The sequence below is a fragment of the Xyrauchen texanus genome, chromosome 9 (assembly GCF_025860055.1).
Source record: "Xyrauchen texanus isolate HMW12.3.18 chromosome 9, RBS_HiC_50CHRs, whole genome shotgun sequence".
Taxonomy (NCBI): Eukaryota; Metazoa; Chordata; class Actinopteri; order Cypriniformes; family Catostomidae; genus Xyrauchen; species Xyrauchen texanus.
In genome coordinates this window covers 19,921,059-19,939,900 of record NC_068284.1, presented here as the reverse complement: position 1 = coordinate 19,939,900, position 18,842 = coordinate 19,921,059, and the positions used below count along the sequence as shown (strand labels likewise).

General features: G+C 41.0%; 1 protein-coding gene across 2 annotated transcripts in view; it reads left to right on the top strand.

Annotated features, from left to right (window-relative positions):
• The first annotated feature begins 952 nt into the window (after positions 1–952).
• LOC127649170 (dihydropyrimidine dehydrogenase [NADP(+)]) overlaps positions 953–18,842 on the top strand; it is a 293,316-nt gene continuing 275,426 nt past the window's right edge. For both annotated transcript variants that reach the window (XM_052134143.1, XM_052134142.1), the window contains exon 1: positions 953–1,161. In XM_052134143.1, coding sequence (XP_051990103.1) covers positions 1,123–1,161 — 39 coding nt within the window. In that variant the 5' untranslated portion in view covers positions 953–1,122. The remainder of the gene's footprint in view (positions 1,162–18,842) is intronic.

Sequence of the window (18,842 nt, the reverse complement as noted above, 5' to 3'; positions counted from 1 at the left end):
AAAAATAAAGCTCCTCAGCAGTCGGCAGGTGTTTGAACATCAAGCCCTGCTCACGTTTGGCCTGCTGTGTTGTGTTGGAGAGACACCCGCTCTGACTGCAAAGACAAGAGAGATGCAAGCAGGTAGAGGGAATAAACACTATGGAAGGTGAAGTGACCTATTTCTACATGTGATAGAAGTAGTCTACATAAAAACAAGAAAACAAAGCTAAAATATATTCTGATAAGCTCTTACACAGTATATGTTAATTTTTTATTCTCTCTCATTTAACTTAATGAACTACAACAAAATGTTATCATGTAAAATACATCTGTTGCAAAAATGTATGTTTCATAATAAAGCAGAAATCTGTAATGTTGTTTGCTTCATCATTAACTGTACTCTAAGATTAGTTGGACATGTTTACAGCTCGCAGGAAGATTAGAGAGCAGACATGTTTGCTCAAATTTAAATGAAAAAGTGATTCAATAATTAGTTTGAAATGTGGTGGATCAAAGATAAATCCCAACTACAATTTTAAGTAACCAATCAATAGTAATTTCCATTTTTTATTTTCTAAGGCTATTAAAGATAAATGATATGTAATTTACAGAGACAGTTTGACATTGCAAAAAATGTAAAAAAAAAAAAAAAAAAGCCAACTAGTTAGACTTTTGCATAATGACAATAACATACTTGAATACTGCATAATACTCAGATAACAATAATAATGCTCAGAACCATCCAGAAAAAAGTGGTAGTTTGGGGTCTTTAAACTTTGAGCCTTAAGTTAACTGGGAAAAGTGGGAGGAGTTAATGACATAGTTTGGATAAGCCATTTGTCGGAATCTACCATTTCTCACACAACTAGAGAAATTTCACATCTTGATGTCAATTTCAAAAAATTATGGGATTTTAAGTTTATAGATGTGAACATCGCTTTAAATTAGTTGTTTATTGATACCTGTGTTATCAAAAAGCTCTTAGTTTGTCGTTAAAGTGAGTCGTGTGGGACTTTAAGAAAATGGATTAGTCTCGTGATATTAGGCGCGGTCACTGAAGTTCTAAGTGCGTGCTCAAACTTATTGTCACAGACTGTTCACTTGTTATTCACGGAGGAGAGACAGGATCATAGCAGACAGAATGGCTACAATGCTCAGCAAAGAATTGCCGGATATCGAGGTAACCCGACATGCGTAGTGAATATAAGATATATATATATTTTTTTTTACATGATTTCGGAGGTCCTTAGAGGACAAAAATGTGCGCGTCAAAAAATGTATAGGTTAATATTATTTTCCAATTTCAATTAGTGAATTTTTTTTAACCAACATCAGTCCTGATCATAACTACCAAACATTCATTCATTTTCAGGATTGTAACCCTTTAAATGGCAGTTTGTTTATATAATGACACTGTTGTTTTTTACACACACGCAAACAATTTCTTAATACACAGTACACACATACAAAACACATTCTGACCGCTTCAATACAGTAGTATCCAGCTGCAGACCCGCAGCAGCACCAGTTTCAGAACCCCAGCGCCAGAACCTGAAGTGAGGGGCGGAGCTAACGTTCTAACCGAGTAGCGCCACCTAACGTTTTGGAGCGTAGTTTGCTTTTATTACGAACGAAACATCATACTTTATACGTATGTTATAATGATACATTAAGGTACAGTACAATAAGCATTTTAAAACATTGATCTTGTGTAATATAATTGTATATAGTTGTCCGTTTCATTGTATTATGAGAGTTACTTCCTGATCATGATGGTGAAAAATAATGCTTGAAACTTATGGGCATTTTATATAAAATATACTTTATTTCACAAGAACATGTGCAGCATGCATTTTTCTTTATGTAAAATAAAACATGTCAAAAAACTAAAAAAGAGAGAAAATTCAGCATCAGTTTAAAATAAACAATAAAAATATAGACAACAAATGACCAATTCACACCTAGGCCCATTTTATCATGACAATCCTTTATAAATTAAACTTAAAATGTATCAAATGAGGAATTCACTCTCAGGCCCATTTTGTCCTTACATTCTTGCAAAAATAACTCCATGTCATCCCTGAACACAAAATGAAATAGAAAGGGCTCTCTGGAGCTTCTGACTGTTCCAGGAGATTGTTGCGGGCCTTTTCCTTGTCGTCTTCATTCATTCGAATGAAAAGAGGCTCTTCCACTGGACCCCTGAGCAGATGGCTGTTGGAATAGAGCCATTTCACAGCTTCTTTCATGTGCCGGATTATTGGGAGCTCCTTCATTACAGAATATTAAAGGAAAATGTGACATATAAATGTAAAATATGTTAAGAAATTATATATACATTTTATATATATATATATATATATACACACACACACACCGCCTCACTGCTGCTAAGCATAGCTTGTTCTTCACATGGAAGGGACTCTTGTAGGGTTCCTGCACTGGAATATATATATCTTGGTTAATTTAAAATTGATCAGAAGAGGGTGCAAATGTAACGGTGGGCTGGAGTAAATGTCCAGTATCTACCTTTCAGAGAAAACCCCAAAGTTCTCCAGAAGAATAAGAGCCCACCATCTCCGTATGTTTGGAAAGTCGCACTGGAAGACAAAAATAGAGAAATCTTGATATTTCAACTGCTACAACATCATAAAGGTCAATTACTTGAACTGGTAATTACTTACAGATGTAAAATCAAAGGGTGCTCCCAAGACAAGATGTAGAGCATACTGGAAAACAGCAAAAATTAAGGAACATTATCTCTGTAAACGTCAAATTAAAAAAATTCTTCCTTGTTCCGTATTTAACAACTTAAAAAAATTAAAATAAAAACACCACACCAATCATTGGTTTAATTATATCAAAACAATGTCTCACCATCAACATGAAGACTCCACAGTCTACACCACCAATCTGTTGGGGGATATCCTAAAAAAAAAAAAAAAAAGCATGAGTTTATTAAGGGTTTGACACATCAGCAGTAAGACTCAGACACTGAGATATGAGTTACATCTGGAGGACTTCACAGCCAGAAAAAAAGTCAAATCATGTTTTGTTTTTATCAAGTGAAATTGTAGAGGATAAATTAGATCAGTCACAGATTTTGTTCAGAAGATTTAAAAAAGAAAATAATAAATAAATAAATTAAATAATAAACCAAATCTTGTAACATTTTGTAATTTTGTCCCTTTAAAAATCTCCCTCTCTTGGACAGTCCACTCAACAGATTCATTTCAATGCAAATAACAATCTTCAATCCAAACTCAAAGCAATATTTCCAACATTGTGGTGTTGATATCATGTGCCATGTTTAATCTAGATGTACCATACATTCTGTACATCATTTCAGTTAGTGGTGAGCCTACTCAGAAAACGGTCTTCAAGACTTTTTTATGAAGTCTTGGCATGCACCGCACATGCTGGATGACATCTCTGCTCAGGTGAGATAAAACTTTCTCTTTTAAGTTGAGCAGATATGGGCATTGGCTTTCATAGAGAAAATAGAACTGTTACTGACGACTCCTATTAGCATTTCTATTCATGAGTGTTATGATTATGGCAACGTGACCTTGGCGTGCAGAGTGCACTTAAAACATGCTTTAAACGACTCCTGTCTGCCACTGAAAATACCTCACTAAATGTCATAATAATGGCTGACCATGGGGCAATTAAATTGGCCATTCATTTTGGCAGTGCTGTCAGACGTCTCATTTTAATATCCTGCTTTTCCGAGAGCTCTAAACGCGTGCCTATTGTGTGTGCTCACGGATTCATTAAAAAATCCTCCGGGATGGCCATCAGCATTCGTTAAAAACCAGATTAATGTGGCCGCTTACACAAAGGGCTACAGCTTTTTATGGAAGGCCCCGAACTGCAACAATGACCACTTCCTGATAGCGAGTCAAGTACCATGATCGAAAATTGTGACTTAAAAGCCAAAATTGCAATATGAACGTTATGAAAGCCCCATTAGCTGACAGACATTCATATCATGGATGTCAAAGTTAGGTGCTGCACCTAGAGGAACTTTCATCTGTGCCGTACAAAATGAATTCTCTTCCAATTCTTGAGGATGGTTATGAATATTTAGTATTCAGTAATGGTCTGTGATTATATGCAATGGTTGCAAAGACATTGGCCTCAGACAATTACAGATGTTACTGATGTGAGTGATTATATAAAGGTTACATAGTACACATGTTGTGTGTTTGCACAAGGGAGATAACCCATCCTCATATTTTTCAAAGCAAAACGGTATTGTTATTCAAAACTAATTAGTACAGTATGTGGAAGGAGGAGCGTCTAGCTTTTAGTAGGAAACTTGTTTTGAATTATGTAGTGCTGCACATGCTCCAGTGTGTTTAAAGAGACAGATAAGTGCTAGAACTATAAACACATCATACACTGGTGCAATATCCACTTTAAGATCTACAGATACAAGAATGCAGCAAAAACTGTTTTACAATGATATTACTGACCTTTTTTTTTTTTTTTTTTTGCTTAAAATTTCCATGATAGAAATAATATTGTGTAAGCAAACCGAAGTGAGAAGTATCATGGTTTTTGAAAAGACATGGTTAATAATGAGCCAGCCACCCTTCTGCTTGGGTTATCATACAACTATGAAAAACTCGGCTGGTTCACGGCCCTGAGTCAATGATTATCCCAAGCAAAAGTGAACCGTATTAAGAAATCTGATCACTTCAAACCCTTTGGACAGTACAGGGTTTCCATCTTCCCACAGAAATTTTAACTTGTTATTTTCCCCTCCGTTTGAGATAATACATAAACAATTATCCTTGCATTTATTTATCCCTAACATGCAGATATGGGTCAGAAATTATACAACACCATTTTGTAATACAATTAGATGCATGTTCTCTATAACACCACTTCTACAATTTTAACAATATACTTGGAATGCATGTTTTTGTGGGAGTTGTTTTGGCAACATTACGGGGACCAAATGTCCTCCCAAGGATAGTAAAATCTATATTGTTTGAGTATATAACAAGTATAACTTTTCAATATACATACATACATTTACACTTGCATCCAAAAGTCCTCCCAAGGATAGTAAAATCTATATTGTTTGAGTATATAACAAGTATAACTTTTCAATATACATACATACATTTACACTTGCATCCAAAAGTTTGGAATAATGTACAGATATTGGTCTTATGGAAAGAAGTTGGTACTTTTATTCACCAAAGTTGCCTTCAATGTATATATGTTTAGTCAGGACATTAATAACTTGGGATGCACCGATACCACTTTTCCTCTTCTGATATCGGAAATCTCAGTGTCTGCCGATACTGTTTTTTTTAATAATTAGTTTAGAATATCTTTACATTATTGTGTGGAACTAATTGGGTATGCTCTTTTAATATGTTGTAAGGCGTCTCACAGGAAGGAGGACAGGAAACAGGTCTTCAGTACAAGGTAAGCTTTTTAATTGCCTTTGTTTTTACAACACACAATATAATACAAGCGCACTGAGTTGGCTTGTCGTCTCTCTCGGACTGGAGGCTCTGTGTCTGCTTTTATGCCGCTCTCCTCGTGCTCACTGGAATTAGAGACAGGTGTTAGGCATAATTTAGCTCAGGTGTAAGCGCCCTTACCGCTTTCCTCTCCCGGACGGGCACTTGACCACGCCCCCGCTGCCACATACCCCCACCGCCCGACTCAGGCCGGGGCACCATCGGGCCTGTCTACCACTCCCCCCCCCATTTCTGGAGAGAAAGTCAGCAACAGCCATCTGCACCCCCGGTCTGTGGACCACCTTGAATTTAAAGGGCTGGAGAGCCAGGTACCAACGGGTGATTCGGGCGTTAGTATCTTTCATGCGGTGGAGCCACTGGAGTGGGGCGTGATCCGAGCAGAGGGTGAAGGCCCGCCCCAGCAGGTAATACCGGAGGGTGAGAACCGCCCACTTGATGGCCAAACACTCCTTCTCCACGGTGCTGTACTTAGTCTCCCTCAAAGAGGTCTTCCGGCTAATGTACAGCACTGGGCGCTCCTCCCCCTCCACCACCTGCGAGAATACGGCCCCCAGCCCTCTGTCTGAAGCGTCCGTCTGCAAAATAAAAGGGAGAGAGAAGTCAGGTGCATGAAGAAGCACCCCCCCACAAAGTGCGGCTTTAAATCTGCATAAACGCCTGTTGACACTGCTCCGACCATTGAACCTGATCTGGAGCCCCCTTTTTAGTGAGGTCAGTCAGCGGGCTGGTGACATCCGAATAATTAGGCACAAACCTTCTATAATAGCCAGCCAGCCCCAGGAACTGCCTCACCCCCTTTTTGGTCTTAGGTCTAGGGCAAGTCGCAATCGCCGCGGTCTTATCAATTTGGGGACGCACCTGGCCATGACCCAAGTGGAATCCCAGATACCGTACCTCCACACGCCCAATCGCACACTTCTTAGGGTTTGCTGTGAGCCCCGCCCGCCGCAGCGATCTCAGGACGGCCCTCAGATGTTGCATGTGCCGCTGCCAATCATTGCTATAAATGATAATGTCATCTAAATAGGCAGCGGCGTACGCGGTGTGAGGTCTGAGGATCCGATCCATGAGTCGCTGAAACGTGGCCGGAGCCCCAAACAAACCGAAAGGAAGTGTCACAAATTGGTGTAATCCAAACGGCGTCGTGAAGGCTGTTTTCTCACGGGACATTGGTGTCAAGGGGATCTGCCAATAACTCTTTGTTAAATCCAAGGTCGAATAAAATCGAGCAGTACCTAACCGATCAAGCAGTTCATCAACACGGGGCATTGGGTATGCGTCAAATTTAGAGACCGCGTTGACTTTTCTGTAATCCACACAGAATCGAACAGACCCGTCGCTCTTCGGAACAAGAACAACCGGGCTGGACCAATCACTGTGGGATTCCTCTATTACGCCCATATCAAGCATCACATCTAATTCCTCCCGTACTATCTTCTTTTTATGTTCGGGTAAGCGATAGGGGCGGCAACGCACCACCGCGCACGGCTCGGTCTCGATGTGGTGCTGTATGATGTCTGTACGGCCCGGTAGAGGGGAAAACACATCCGCAAATTCCTTTTGTAATTCGGAAACCTCTGTGAGTTGACGAGATGAGAGGTGGTCTCCACAAGTAACCGGAGTGTTAAGATTGTAGTTTTTGTTTACCTCCGGTCCGAGCTCCGCCCTCTCCGGAACTACCGTGGCCAATGTCACAGAGGCCGCCTCCTCCCTCCACAATTTCAGGAGGTTGAGGTGATAAATTTGACGTGCGCCCCCTCTATCGGTACGTTTAGCTTCATAATCGAGATCCCCTACTCGTCGTGTGACCTCAAAGGGTCCTTGCCACTTGGCGAGTAATTTAGAGCTCGATGTTGGGAGTAATACGAGTACCTTATCTCCCGGTGCAAATTCCCGTAGCCGAGCACCCCTGTTATACAGCCGGCGTTGGCGTTCTTGAGCTTGGAGCAAATTCTCCTGTGTTAGTCGCCCCAGTGTGTGGAGTTTTGCTCTAAGATCGAGAACAAACTGAATTTCATTTTTGCTATTAGAAGGTCCCTCCTCCCAAGCTTCGCGGATGACGTCAAGGACACCGCGGGGGCGTCGCCCGTACAGCAGCTCAAAGTGGAGAACCCTGTGGAGGCTTGTGGGACCTCTCGTACTGCAAACAACAGGGGGTGTAGCCACTTATCCCAATTTCTAGCGTCATTGTGTACGAATTTACGAATCATGTTCTTGAGCGTTTTATTAAATTGTTCCACTAGGCCATCAGTCTGCGGATGGTAAACGCTAGTGCGAATCGATTTAATGCCCAAGAGCTCGTAAAGTTCGCGAAGTGTTCATGACATAAAAGTCGTACCTTGATCGGTGAGGATTTCTTTCGGAATCCCCACTCGGGAGATTATCTTGAATAGTGCCCCTGCAACACTACGTGCGGAGATGTTGCTCAGAGGCACTGCTTCCGGATATCGCGTTGCGTAATCCACTAGGACTAACACGAAGCGATGTCCGCGTGCCGACCGTTCTAATGGCCCGACGAGGTCCATCCCAATTCTTTCGAAGGGGACCTCGATCAATGGTAGAGGGCGCAATGGCGCTTTTGGGGTGGCCGGTGGGTTTACCAGCTGACATTCACGGCACGCCGCACACCACCTGCGGACGTCACCGCCAATGCCCGGCCAGTAGAAATGGGCTATTAGACGGAGAAGTGTTTTCCGTTCCCCTAGGTGACCGGCCATAGGATTATAGTGAGCCGCCTGGAAAACCATTTCCCGGCGGCTCTGTGGAATCAATAATTGTGTTACTTCCTCCTTTGTTTGAGCGTCCTGCGTCACTCTATATAACCGATCTCTAATCATGGCAAAATATGGGTATGCAATGGCGATGCCCGGCCGGAGCTGTTGACCATCAATTACTCTCACTTGGTCAAGAGCATTTTTAAGGGTTTCGATCCCGCGACTGCTCTAGAGGGAAGTCCCCTCAGGGAATTCCCTGAGAGGAGGGGCGGCCACCTCGCCCTTCCCTCGTCATTCCGAGCAGCCGAGGACGGCCCCGGCTCCGCCTCCCCTGCCAAAGCATCGCACACCGCACACCTCTTTATGCAGGACCCCTCCGCACAAATACCCTCTAAAATATCTTTAAAATTCGGCCAATCAGTACCCAAGATTAGCGGATGGGTGAGGCGGGAACTAACCGCTGCCTCCACACTATGGTTTTTTCCCCTGAATTTAATCGCCAAAGTCACCATGGGATACTTGTGAACATCCCCATGCACACACCTCACCCTCACCAGTTTAGCTAAACCCAAAGCCCTGGGATGAACCAAGCGTTGGTGGATGGTAGGGATGTAACGATATCAAAATCTCACGGTACGATACAATTTCGATATTGACCTCACGGTACGATATTTATTGCGATATTGTGGAAAAGCTCACGGTATTGTTAAATAGCTCACGATAGTGTTTGTGATGATAATAGCGATTTATAAAGAACATTTATTCTGCTTTTGCCAGTCAACAGGCAATGTATTGTTGTATTTATGGATCATGACAACATAAAACGCTGATCACATAGTGCTTTTAAAGTGCAAGTTGTAGTCAGGAACATCAATATTCTGTATAGTAATATTTGGTTGCATAACTGATTCTTCTGTGCAATGTTCAAGTTAAGAAGCAACTAGAACAATTGTAAACAATAGGGAATTCCCTTTAAGTGCAAACAAAGATCAAGTTAAGTCAGGTTTATGCATAACGCAAATAAAAGCAGCCTTTTAAAACTGGTATTTAGGAACATGACTTAAACTTAAATAAAATAGTCAGTCAAAAAGCCTTTTAAAAAACACTGACCTATCATTTAGCTTATGTTCACGTTTTTCATCAGAAAGATCAAAATAGTCCATTGTCTGTCCACCACCACCTCTCCTTTTGCGTTTTTTGACACGACGAAACCAAAATGTTTCCAGACATCTGATTTAAAAGCTGCAGGGGCTGGCACAATCTCAACTTCGGGGTTGTTGTTTTCATCCTTACAAGTATCGCTGTCGGCCCTGCTGGCTTGCTGTGAGCTTGTGTGGACAGCGTGTAGCGTGCAATCCTATTGGCTTAACAACGGTTGTTGTGACGACGCAGCGCAAAGGATCATGGTCTATGTAGTTAACAATGATTTGTTCCGCGGGACTGTGTTTAATCCTCTTGCTTTTTGACGGACACCTGTCCTTTTAATATTGTAACCCAACCACGACGATATCGAGACACGTTTACCACCGCGATAGCGCGATATCGTCAATATCGTTACATCCCTAGTGGATGGTGGTCTGATTGCAGCCGGAATCCAGCAAAGCTTGGTAAATACCCCCCCTGATCCTTACCGGAATCCGGTATGCTCCAGCCCGATAGGGGGCAGCCTGCGGGACGTCGGAGACCCGCACCACCGTCCCCACTTCCATCAGCGGACTCTGATCCAGGAAGTGGTCCGGGTCTCCGCACCTCCAACAGGCCGGCCCAGGCGTTGCGGCCGCACTTGTGCTGGCGGGCGCCCCCACCTGAGGAGGAGAGTGGCTGAATGACGGGGAATGGGAGGGTACATTCTCCCAAGGCCGGGAAGCTGGTCTCTGGAACCCTCCACGCCTGCGCGGGGCAGGAACGGGCCCTGGGGAGAAAACAGAAGGAGAGAACATAGAGGATGGGGCGAGGGCAGGGGCAGACACAAGGGAAGGGGAAAGAGAGAGAGAGACGAAGAAGAAGTGGGCTCGTCCGCCCTCGGGATCGCCGCCAAGTGGTCCTCCGCCAGCCGAACAGCTTCCTCCAGCGACGCCGGGCGATGGCACTGGACCCACCCCGCCGTCTTCCGAGGCAGCCGTTGAACGAACTGTTCCAGTACCACCTGGTCGATTACTCCCTCGACGTCGCGGTCCCCCGCGAGCAGCCACCTCCGACAGGCGTCCCGGAGCCGTTGAACGAACGCGAACGGGCGATTGGACATCCCTAGTTTCATGTCCCGGAAGAGCTGGCGATTCTCTTCCGGGCTCCGACCGACCCGCTGCAGAATAGACCTCTTCAGATCGGTGTAGGCCAGGAGGTTCGACGCCGGCAGCTGCTGTGCCGCAAGTTGAGCTTCCCCGGACAGGAGGGGAATCAGGCGGGCTGCCCACTGTTCGCGGGGCCAGCCCCAGATTTCTGCTGAGCGCTCGAACAAATCGAGGAAGGCCTCAGGATCATCTGCTGTCCCCATCTTCTGTAGCATGGGGGGGGGGGCAGCGTAGCGCGGGTGTCCGGGGTCGCGGTTGTGGGCGACGCCGCCTCCTGGCTGAGGAGGCTCCGGATGGCGAGCCGGTCCTCTGCCTGAGCCCGCATGATTTCAAAAAACCGGCGATCCTGGTCCTGCCGGAGCTCAAGCAGGGATTGCTGGTGGCCTTGATTGAGCGTCGCGAGGGACTGGAGGACTTCTGCCAGCTGGGAGGACTCTATGGGGCGACCACTTTCCATGCTTCCTTTAAAGTCCCGGGTTTCGGCACCAGTGTAAGGCTTCTCACAGGAAGGAGGACAGGAAACAGGTCTTCAGTACAAGGTAAGCTTTTTAATTCCCTTTGTTTTTACAACACACAATATAATACAAGCGCACTGAGTTGGCTTGTCGTCTCTCTCGGACTGGAGGCTCTGTGTCTGCTTTTATGCCGCTCTCCTCGTGCTCACTGGAATTAGAGACAGGTGTTGGGCATAATTTAGCTCAGGTGTAAGCGCCCTTACCGCTTTCCTCTCCCGGACAGGTGCTTGACCACGCCCCCGCTGCCACATATGTAAAATCATATTTTATCAAACTACACAGTGATTACTCCTAGACATTATAGACGTTACAGTTTTATCTTCTGTTAATGCCTGATCTTCTGTAAAGCCGCTTTGAAACGATGTGTGTTGTGAAAGGTGCTATACAAATATAAATGGCTTGACTTGACTAAAGAAACACACCTCTAACTACACATTATTTAAATATAAATGTATAGCTTATTAAGAAACACTTTATTGTTAACTAATGTACTGGATAATGTAGCAGCAAAATTAACAATAGTTCCAGTCTTCAAGTCATCAGTAGAAAAGAAACAAGTGTTTTTTATTTTTGCCTTTAAAAAAAATAAATAAAAATTGTTCAACTTGTATATGGACTTTAAAGGATTCAGATCTAATTTTTTGTTCAATTTACTGTAGTTGTAAGACATCAGTCCACTTTTCATAGAGGTATTTTTTGGAACCCATTCAGCTTAAATATTGTAAACAAATTCTATCAATGACAATAATAATACTAATATTAAATTATTATTTTTCTCTTAATTTTTAAAAACAACAGTAATATAGTTAAGTCGTGCACTTTTTAAACCCTCACTCTTTCTAAACTCTCCAGGAAGTCCTGTATGTGTCTGTTTGTAGGCAAGTTCACAGTAGTTTAATTAACTTCTTATTCAAATTCTGGTAAAATGCACCTCCAGTGCTATTTTAAATGCATATTTTAAGTGAACCGAACTATTGAGCATCTACATCTGAGATGCTGTTCTTGAGTAGCGCTCCAATATTGGGCAACGCGGTGAAGGCTAAAAATAGCCACGAGTGCATCTCCACCTGTGCTTGAGTTTGTGTCAACAGAGCAACACCATTCACTAACACGCTGGCGCTGTGCATACTAAATATTTACTTTTAAAAGACAGCCTTTTGTGATTCACAGAGCTATCGCACGTCTTCAAGCGGACTTGAATAAAATGCACAAGTCATATGAACTACTTTAATTGTGTTTTTATGGTTCTTTTATGTAATTTTTGGAGATTGACAGTAACAAACATGACTAACACACCGTATCGGATTTGGATTGATCTCGTCGGCCGATACCTGATCCGTCTAAAAGCTTCAGTATCGGAGCTGATACCGATCTGGGTTTTGGATAGGTGCATCCCTACTAGTAACGTGAAAAAAAATACTATAACAATTAAAAAAAAAAAATTCTGAACCGCTTTGCAGATCCTTTGCATTTTAGCTGTCAGTTTGTCCAGATACTCAGGTGACATGCCCCCCCCACACACACTTCCTGTAGCACTTCCTGTAGTCTTATCGGACACTTCTCATGCACCTTACAGTCTAACTGATCCCACAAAACCTCAATGGAGTTAAGATCCATAACACTCTTTTCCAATTATCTGTTGTTCAATGTCTGTGTTTCTTTGCCCACTCTAACCTTTTCTTTTTGTTTTTCTGTTTCAAAAGTCATCTTTTCTTTGCAATTCTTCCCATAAGGCCCTTACCCCTGAGGCTTCTCTTTAATGTTGTTCACTCGTATTAATTGGGGTTGAGTGGGTAGAATTCAATGAAGCTGTCAGCTGATGACCTGTGATGCATCTGTTTCTCAAACTAGAGACTCTGATGTACTTATCCTCTTGTTTAGTTGTACATCTGGCTTTCCACATCTCTTTTTGTCCTTGTTGAAGTCTGTAGTTTACACATTTGTATGAAATCTTCAGTAGTTTTTATTCCTCAAAACAATGATTGACTGACAAGTTTCTTGAGAAAGCTGTTTATTTTTTGCCATTTTTGACCTAATATTGACCTTAAGACATGCCAGTCTATTGCATACTGTGGCAACTCAAAAATAAACACAAAGACAATGTTAAGCTTCATTTAAGGAACCAAATAGCTTTCAACTATGTTTGATATAATGGCTTGATATAACGTGATTTTCTAGTACCAAATTAGCAATTTAGCATGATTACTCAAGGATAAGGTGTTGGAGTGAGGGCTGCTGGAAATGGGGCCTGTCTAGATTTGATCAAAATTTACTTTTTTCAAATAGTGAGGGTGCTGTATTTTATATCAGTAATGTCCTGACTATACTTTGTGATCAAATGAATGCCACTTTGGTAAATTAAAGTACAATTTTCTTCAGAAACTGCAAAATCTGTACTCCATTCCAAACATTTGGCCATCAGTGTATATGTAATATACTTTATTTCTATTTATTTATATATAATGTCTTAATAAAAATATAATAATCCAGAAATGTGTGTGAGAGCCAAAGGTTTAGTGGTAGTGGATAGAAAATATGTTTATCTCAGTATAAAAAACAATAAAATTCAATGCAAAATCCCTACTGTTATAGAAAAAATAATGTGTGTGTGTGTGTGTGTGTGTGTGTGTTTGTGATTTGTTATTTCTAACCTCCAGATTCAGGTTGCTGTCACTGTAATAAGTTTACTGTAATTAACTTTGTATTAAAGTATCTGCTAAACGACAACTTGTTATTTACTTTATTATTAAATATAAATCTGAACATGATATTTACTGTAATGTCGCCTATGTGTAACAAACACTGCGTGTCCAATTATTAGGCAAATGTCGAGTTTCTGATCTTATCATTATTTCCATGCACATTTTCCAACTCCAAACCATATAAACTTGAATGCTCATTGGATTCAATCATTTTCAGGTGGTATGTATTTGTGTAATGAGGGAGGGTGTGGCGAAAGTGTGGCGAAAGTGACTAACACCTTATATCGAGGTGTGCATATTTATTAGGCAGCTTCATTACCTCACGGACAATCATGTTTTGTTGCGAATAGTCAATTGGGGCGCAAAAACACATGGAGAAGAAAAGATGCAAATTAACTGCAAAAGACTTGAAAATAATTAAACTTGAAGCTACCAGGAACACATTATCCTCCAATGCTACCATATTCCAGAACTGCAACCTACCTGGAGTGTCCAGAAGTACAAGGTGCCAAGTGCTCAGAGACATGGCCAAGGTCAAGAAGGCTGAAACATATAGAGCCAGATCAATCTCATTAATAATTCACACACAAAAAACGATTCACACATGCGTAGACAATTTCACATGCATGAAACCTAATTCACGTACACAAAAAAAAAATTCACGTGCGTGAAAAAAAAATATATTCACAAAAAGCTATTCACATGCTCAAAGTTTCGAATGTTTAAAATGTACGAGTGTATCCATGAATCTGAATGTGCAAATCGTCATTCATGTGTGAATCACCTCGGATTTGTGTGTGTGTGTTTTTGAGACTTTCCTGGCAGAGATCTCTTCCCACGTGGGTCTGTCGTACTCTTTAGCCAATCAGATGCGAGTTTAATCAATCATATCATAAGCCACTGATTCTGCGCACCTTTTGCGCAAACGACAGACCCACGTGGGAAGAGATCTCTGCCAGGAAAGTCTCAAAAACACACACACACACAAATCCGAGGTGATTCACACATGAATGACGATTTGCACATTCAGATTCATGGATACACTCGTACATTTTAAACATTCGAAACTTTTTGCGACTAGTTGTATATCTATGAAGTATGTTTTGCGTTTGTAAAATGTATTTTACGTATGCATACTTTTATTTTGCGCATGTGAATAGCTTTTTGTGAATATATATCTTTTTCAGGCACGTGAATTTTTGTGTACGTGAATTAGGTTTCATGCATGTGAAATTGTCTACGCATGTGTGAATCGTTTTTTGTGCGTGAATTATTAATGAGATTGATTTGGCTCCATAGAAAAACGACTACCACTGAATATATTCACAAGTTGAAGCATCAAGATTGAGCAAAGAAATACACAAAGACAGATTTTTCAAGGTTTTATGGATAGATGAAATGTGAGTTACTCTTGATGGACCAGATGGATGGGCCCGTGGCTGGATCACTAATGGACACAGGGCACCACTTCGAGTCAGGTGGAGGAGGAGTACTGGTATGGGCTTCTGTCTTTAAGGATGATAGAAGATGATCAAGTTGAAGATGGACTGAAACTCAACTCTCAAACCTACTGCCAGTTTCTGGAAAGAACTTTCTTTAAGCAGTGGTACAGTAAGAAGTCCTCAGCATTCATGAAGGCCATAATCTTTATGCAGCACAATGCTCCATCACATGCATCCAAGTACTCCACTCTTTGGCTAGCAAGGGCCACAAAGATGCCTAAATAATGACTTGGGCCACCTTCCTCACCTGATTTAAATTCTACTGAGAACTTGTGGGCCCTTCTCAAATGTGAGATTTACAGTGAGGGAAGACAATACACCTCTTTGAACAACATTTGGGAGGCTGTGGTTGCTGCTTTAGTGAAAGTTGATCGTGAATTTGATTCCCCTGAGAAAGACAAAACTCACGTTTTCTTTGTTAAACATTCAGGTTTGAGGTTCAATAACATTTCGGATTGATTGAGAGCATTTGTTTGTTCAACTAAAAAATAATCCAGAGGAATACAATTTGCCTTATATTTGGGCATGCAGTGTATAAAATAAATTGATAGAAAAAATGTGACCCACATATTTCAACTAGGTGTATTAATACTAGGTCTGTTGAAATTTGGCTGATAATTAATTGTCAAACAAATAATTGCAAATATGATGATTATTTGTCTGTTTTAGGGCACTTAGATTATGACTATTGTCATACTAATTGTTATACTTTTGTCATAGGTGTACATTTGCTTCATAAACTTTAGAAGAAATCCATTCATATTTAACTTTTACAAGATTTTCTTTAAGGCTTTAAATACTTCTGAATGACATTAAACATTTTATTTTAATAAAAAAAAAAATTGGATTCCGACTTTTTGGGAGTCGACTCCGATTCCCGACTCTAGACTTAAGAATGGCCTCCTTGACTCTTTAGTAAGGACAGGGTCAAGGTTCAAGGCCATCGCCAAGGGTGGCAGTGCCCTCCAAAGTGACACAATGTGGCCATTAAAAATTGCTTGTCAGTCATGAGGGGGAAATGAACTGAATGATAAAATTCCCCAGCAGTTTTCACTCGTATTAACTTGTTTAATCCAATCATTTAGATTGCTGCTCCTTAATAATTCTGCAGTTTTACTGTAACTGCTGGTCTAGGACCGAGAGTACCCAAAGTCTTTACTTAAGTAAAAGTAGTAATGTAAAAAAGCGACTCGAGTAAGAAAGTATCCAATTAAAAGAATACTCTATTAGCGAGTAACTAGTTACTTCCACATAAAACATAATGGACGATTACAATAATAATAATTATTATTATTTATGGAAATTGTCGTCATACATCCTCATGTTGTTTCAAACAATATGAGTTTCTTCAACACAATTAAAGAGATGTTAGACAGAATGTTAGCCTTCGTCACCATTTACTGTCACTGCATGTTTTTTCCATGGTGACTGAGACATTCTCTAACATTATGTATAATATATTTTTTTGGGTTCCACAAAACAGTCACACAGGTTTGGAAAAACACGAGCGTGGGAAATTATGACAGAACATTATTTTATGGTTGAACTATCACCTTAAGGACACTTGTTTAATTTGGACAAACCTGTCAGCTAGAAGAGAGATTTGGAAACCTTTCTAGTAATTTTTACAGTGAAAAAATGTGAACAGTGTTCCACAGGCCCAATTATATGTAATGCTGAATAAACCGAAACAAGATCATGCTTTATTAATGCCTACTGTTGCTAATTCACAGCTGTTTAAAGTCCTGCATTGATTCTTAGATCAGTGTAGTTACAGTATTTTCAGTGTCAAAAGAATTTAGATCATTAGTTCTGTACACTAAGGGTAAACTGCAACTTATCTCTGTATTTGGAAGCACGTTGGGCTTATTTAAGTTCAGAGCTTGTTTTTTGTTGTCCATGAGAAAAACATGCCGCATCTGTTAAATGCAGAAATGCTGTGCAGGCGCAGACATACTGTCAGCTCGTGGTTCAGAAGTCAAGCATGTGATCCACAAAGCATAAGACATTTACACTTAACACAGATGTTTATATGGATTTAGGAACTGATATATTGCAACACTGATGTAAAAATATATTCTTATAAACTGAGGTCATAAAAGCCCATAGTTAAATATTCACCTTGTAAATGACACAGACAAGCCCATGTTATCATAATCGCCAAAACTTACTGTGCTGCAATTTTAATCTTGGGAAATATCCCCTTGTTTTGGTGTTGACCTCTTGTCAACTGAAGCACATCGCTTGCTGTTTTTATCTGCTGAGAAAATGTAATCTCTTTTTATAATTACACTTGTATAAGAAATTTTATATAAAAGTAGTGCAATTCATGGAGTAAAAAGATTATTAAACTATGGTACCATTAAAACGAGTTCATCCCCAATTACACAGCAACCGTTATAATCAACTCAAGCTAACCTACACTGATACAGTCAGGTCCATAAATATTGGGACATCGACACAATCCTAATCTTTTTGGCTCTATACACCACCACAATGGATTTGAAATGAAACGAACAAAATGTGCTTTAACTGCAGACTTTCAGCTTTAATTTGAGGGTATTTACATCCAAATCAGTGAACGGTGTAGGAATTACAACAGTTTGTATATGTGCCTCCCACTTTTTAAGGGACCAAAAGTAATGGGACAATTGGCTGCTCAGCTGTTCCATGGCCAGGTGTGTGTTATTCCCTCATTATCCCATTTACATTGAGCAGATAAAAGGTCCAGAGTTCATTTCAAGTGAAATGCATTTTTTTTTTTTGGCTAGGCTTATATATTTTTCATGTTGGCTTCCATGCCGACGGGTAACAAATCACGGGTATGGTCATGCTCGATTCACTTAATTATCAATAAGGTCTGTATGTTATCATGAAGAAAAAACAAAATTAAATTTGACTGTTTTATTGAATGGGGCATTTTTAATGTTGTTTTAATGACAGCAGTTTTTTTCCTTGACCATTAAACAGCTGTGGTTTAATTCACATATTTTGGTGTGTTTATTGCTTTAAAATATTGCTTGCTCTCTGATCAGAAAGCCAGAATTCCCTATTCAATAGCATGTTCTGGCGATGGACTTCACAAGTTTACGGTCACTATCACACACTCATTGTCGTTTTTTTTTTGTTGATTTTGCCACCGAAAACATAAACTACATAAATTATGAAGACAAAAAACAACTTTTCAAATTAAGCCAGTTTAGAGACATTTTGCATTTTACCTTGAAACGTCTGTTGAAAACGTCAATCCCTGGTTTCTGCCAATAACCACGTTTAAAGGGGGAAAATAACAATACATAGGCTGGGCTGAAAATTATTTATTTAATTTTCAAATAGAAACAAGACAAATTGAGAAACACAGGCAGGGTACAAAAGTTATGAATTAGTGTCCCGTGTGTGTGTGTGTGTGTGTGTGTGTGTGTGTGTGTGTGTGTGGGCACGTACTGCTGGGCAAAGTCCTCGGCGGTGTTGCCGAAGAGACCAAACTGGGACACGGGGGCATTAAGGAAACGTGCTTTGTCCATGTCCTGTATCTCGACCAGATTCAGTCACAGATGTCATTCCTGAGCCACGAGGGTGGCCATCGCCTGCCCGAGTGTCCGCGCTGTGACCTTCGTGGCCCTTAGGGTGATT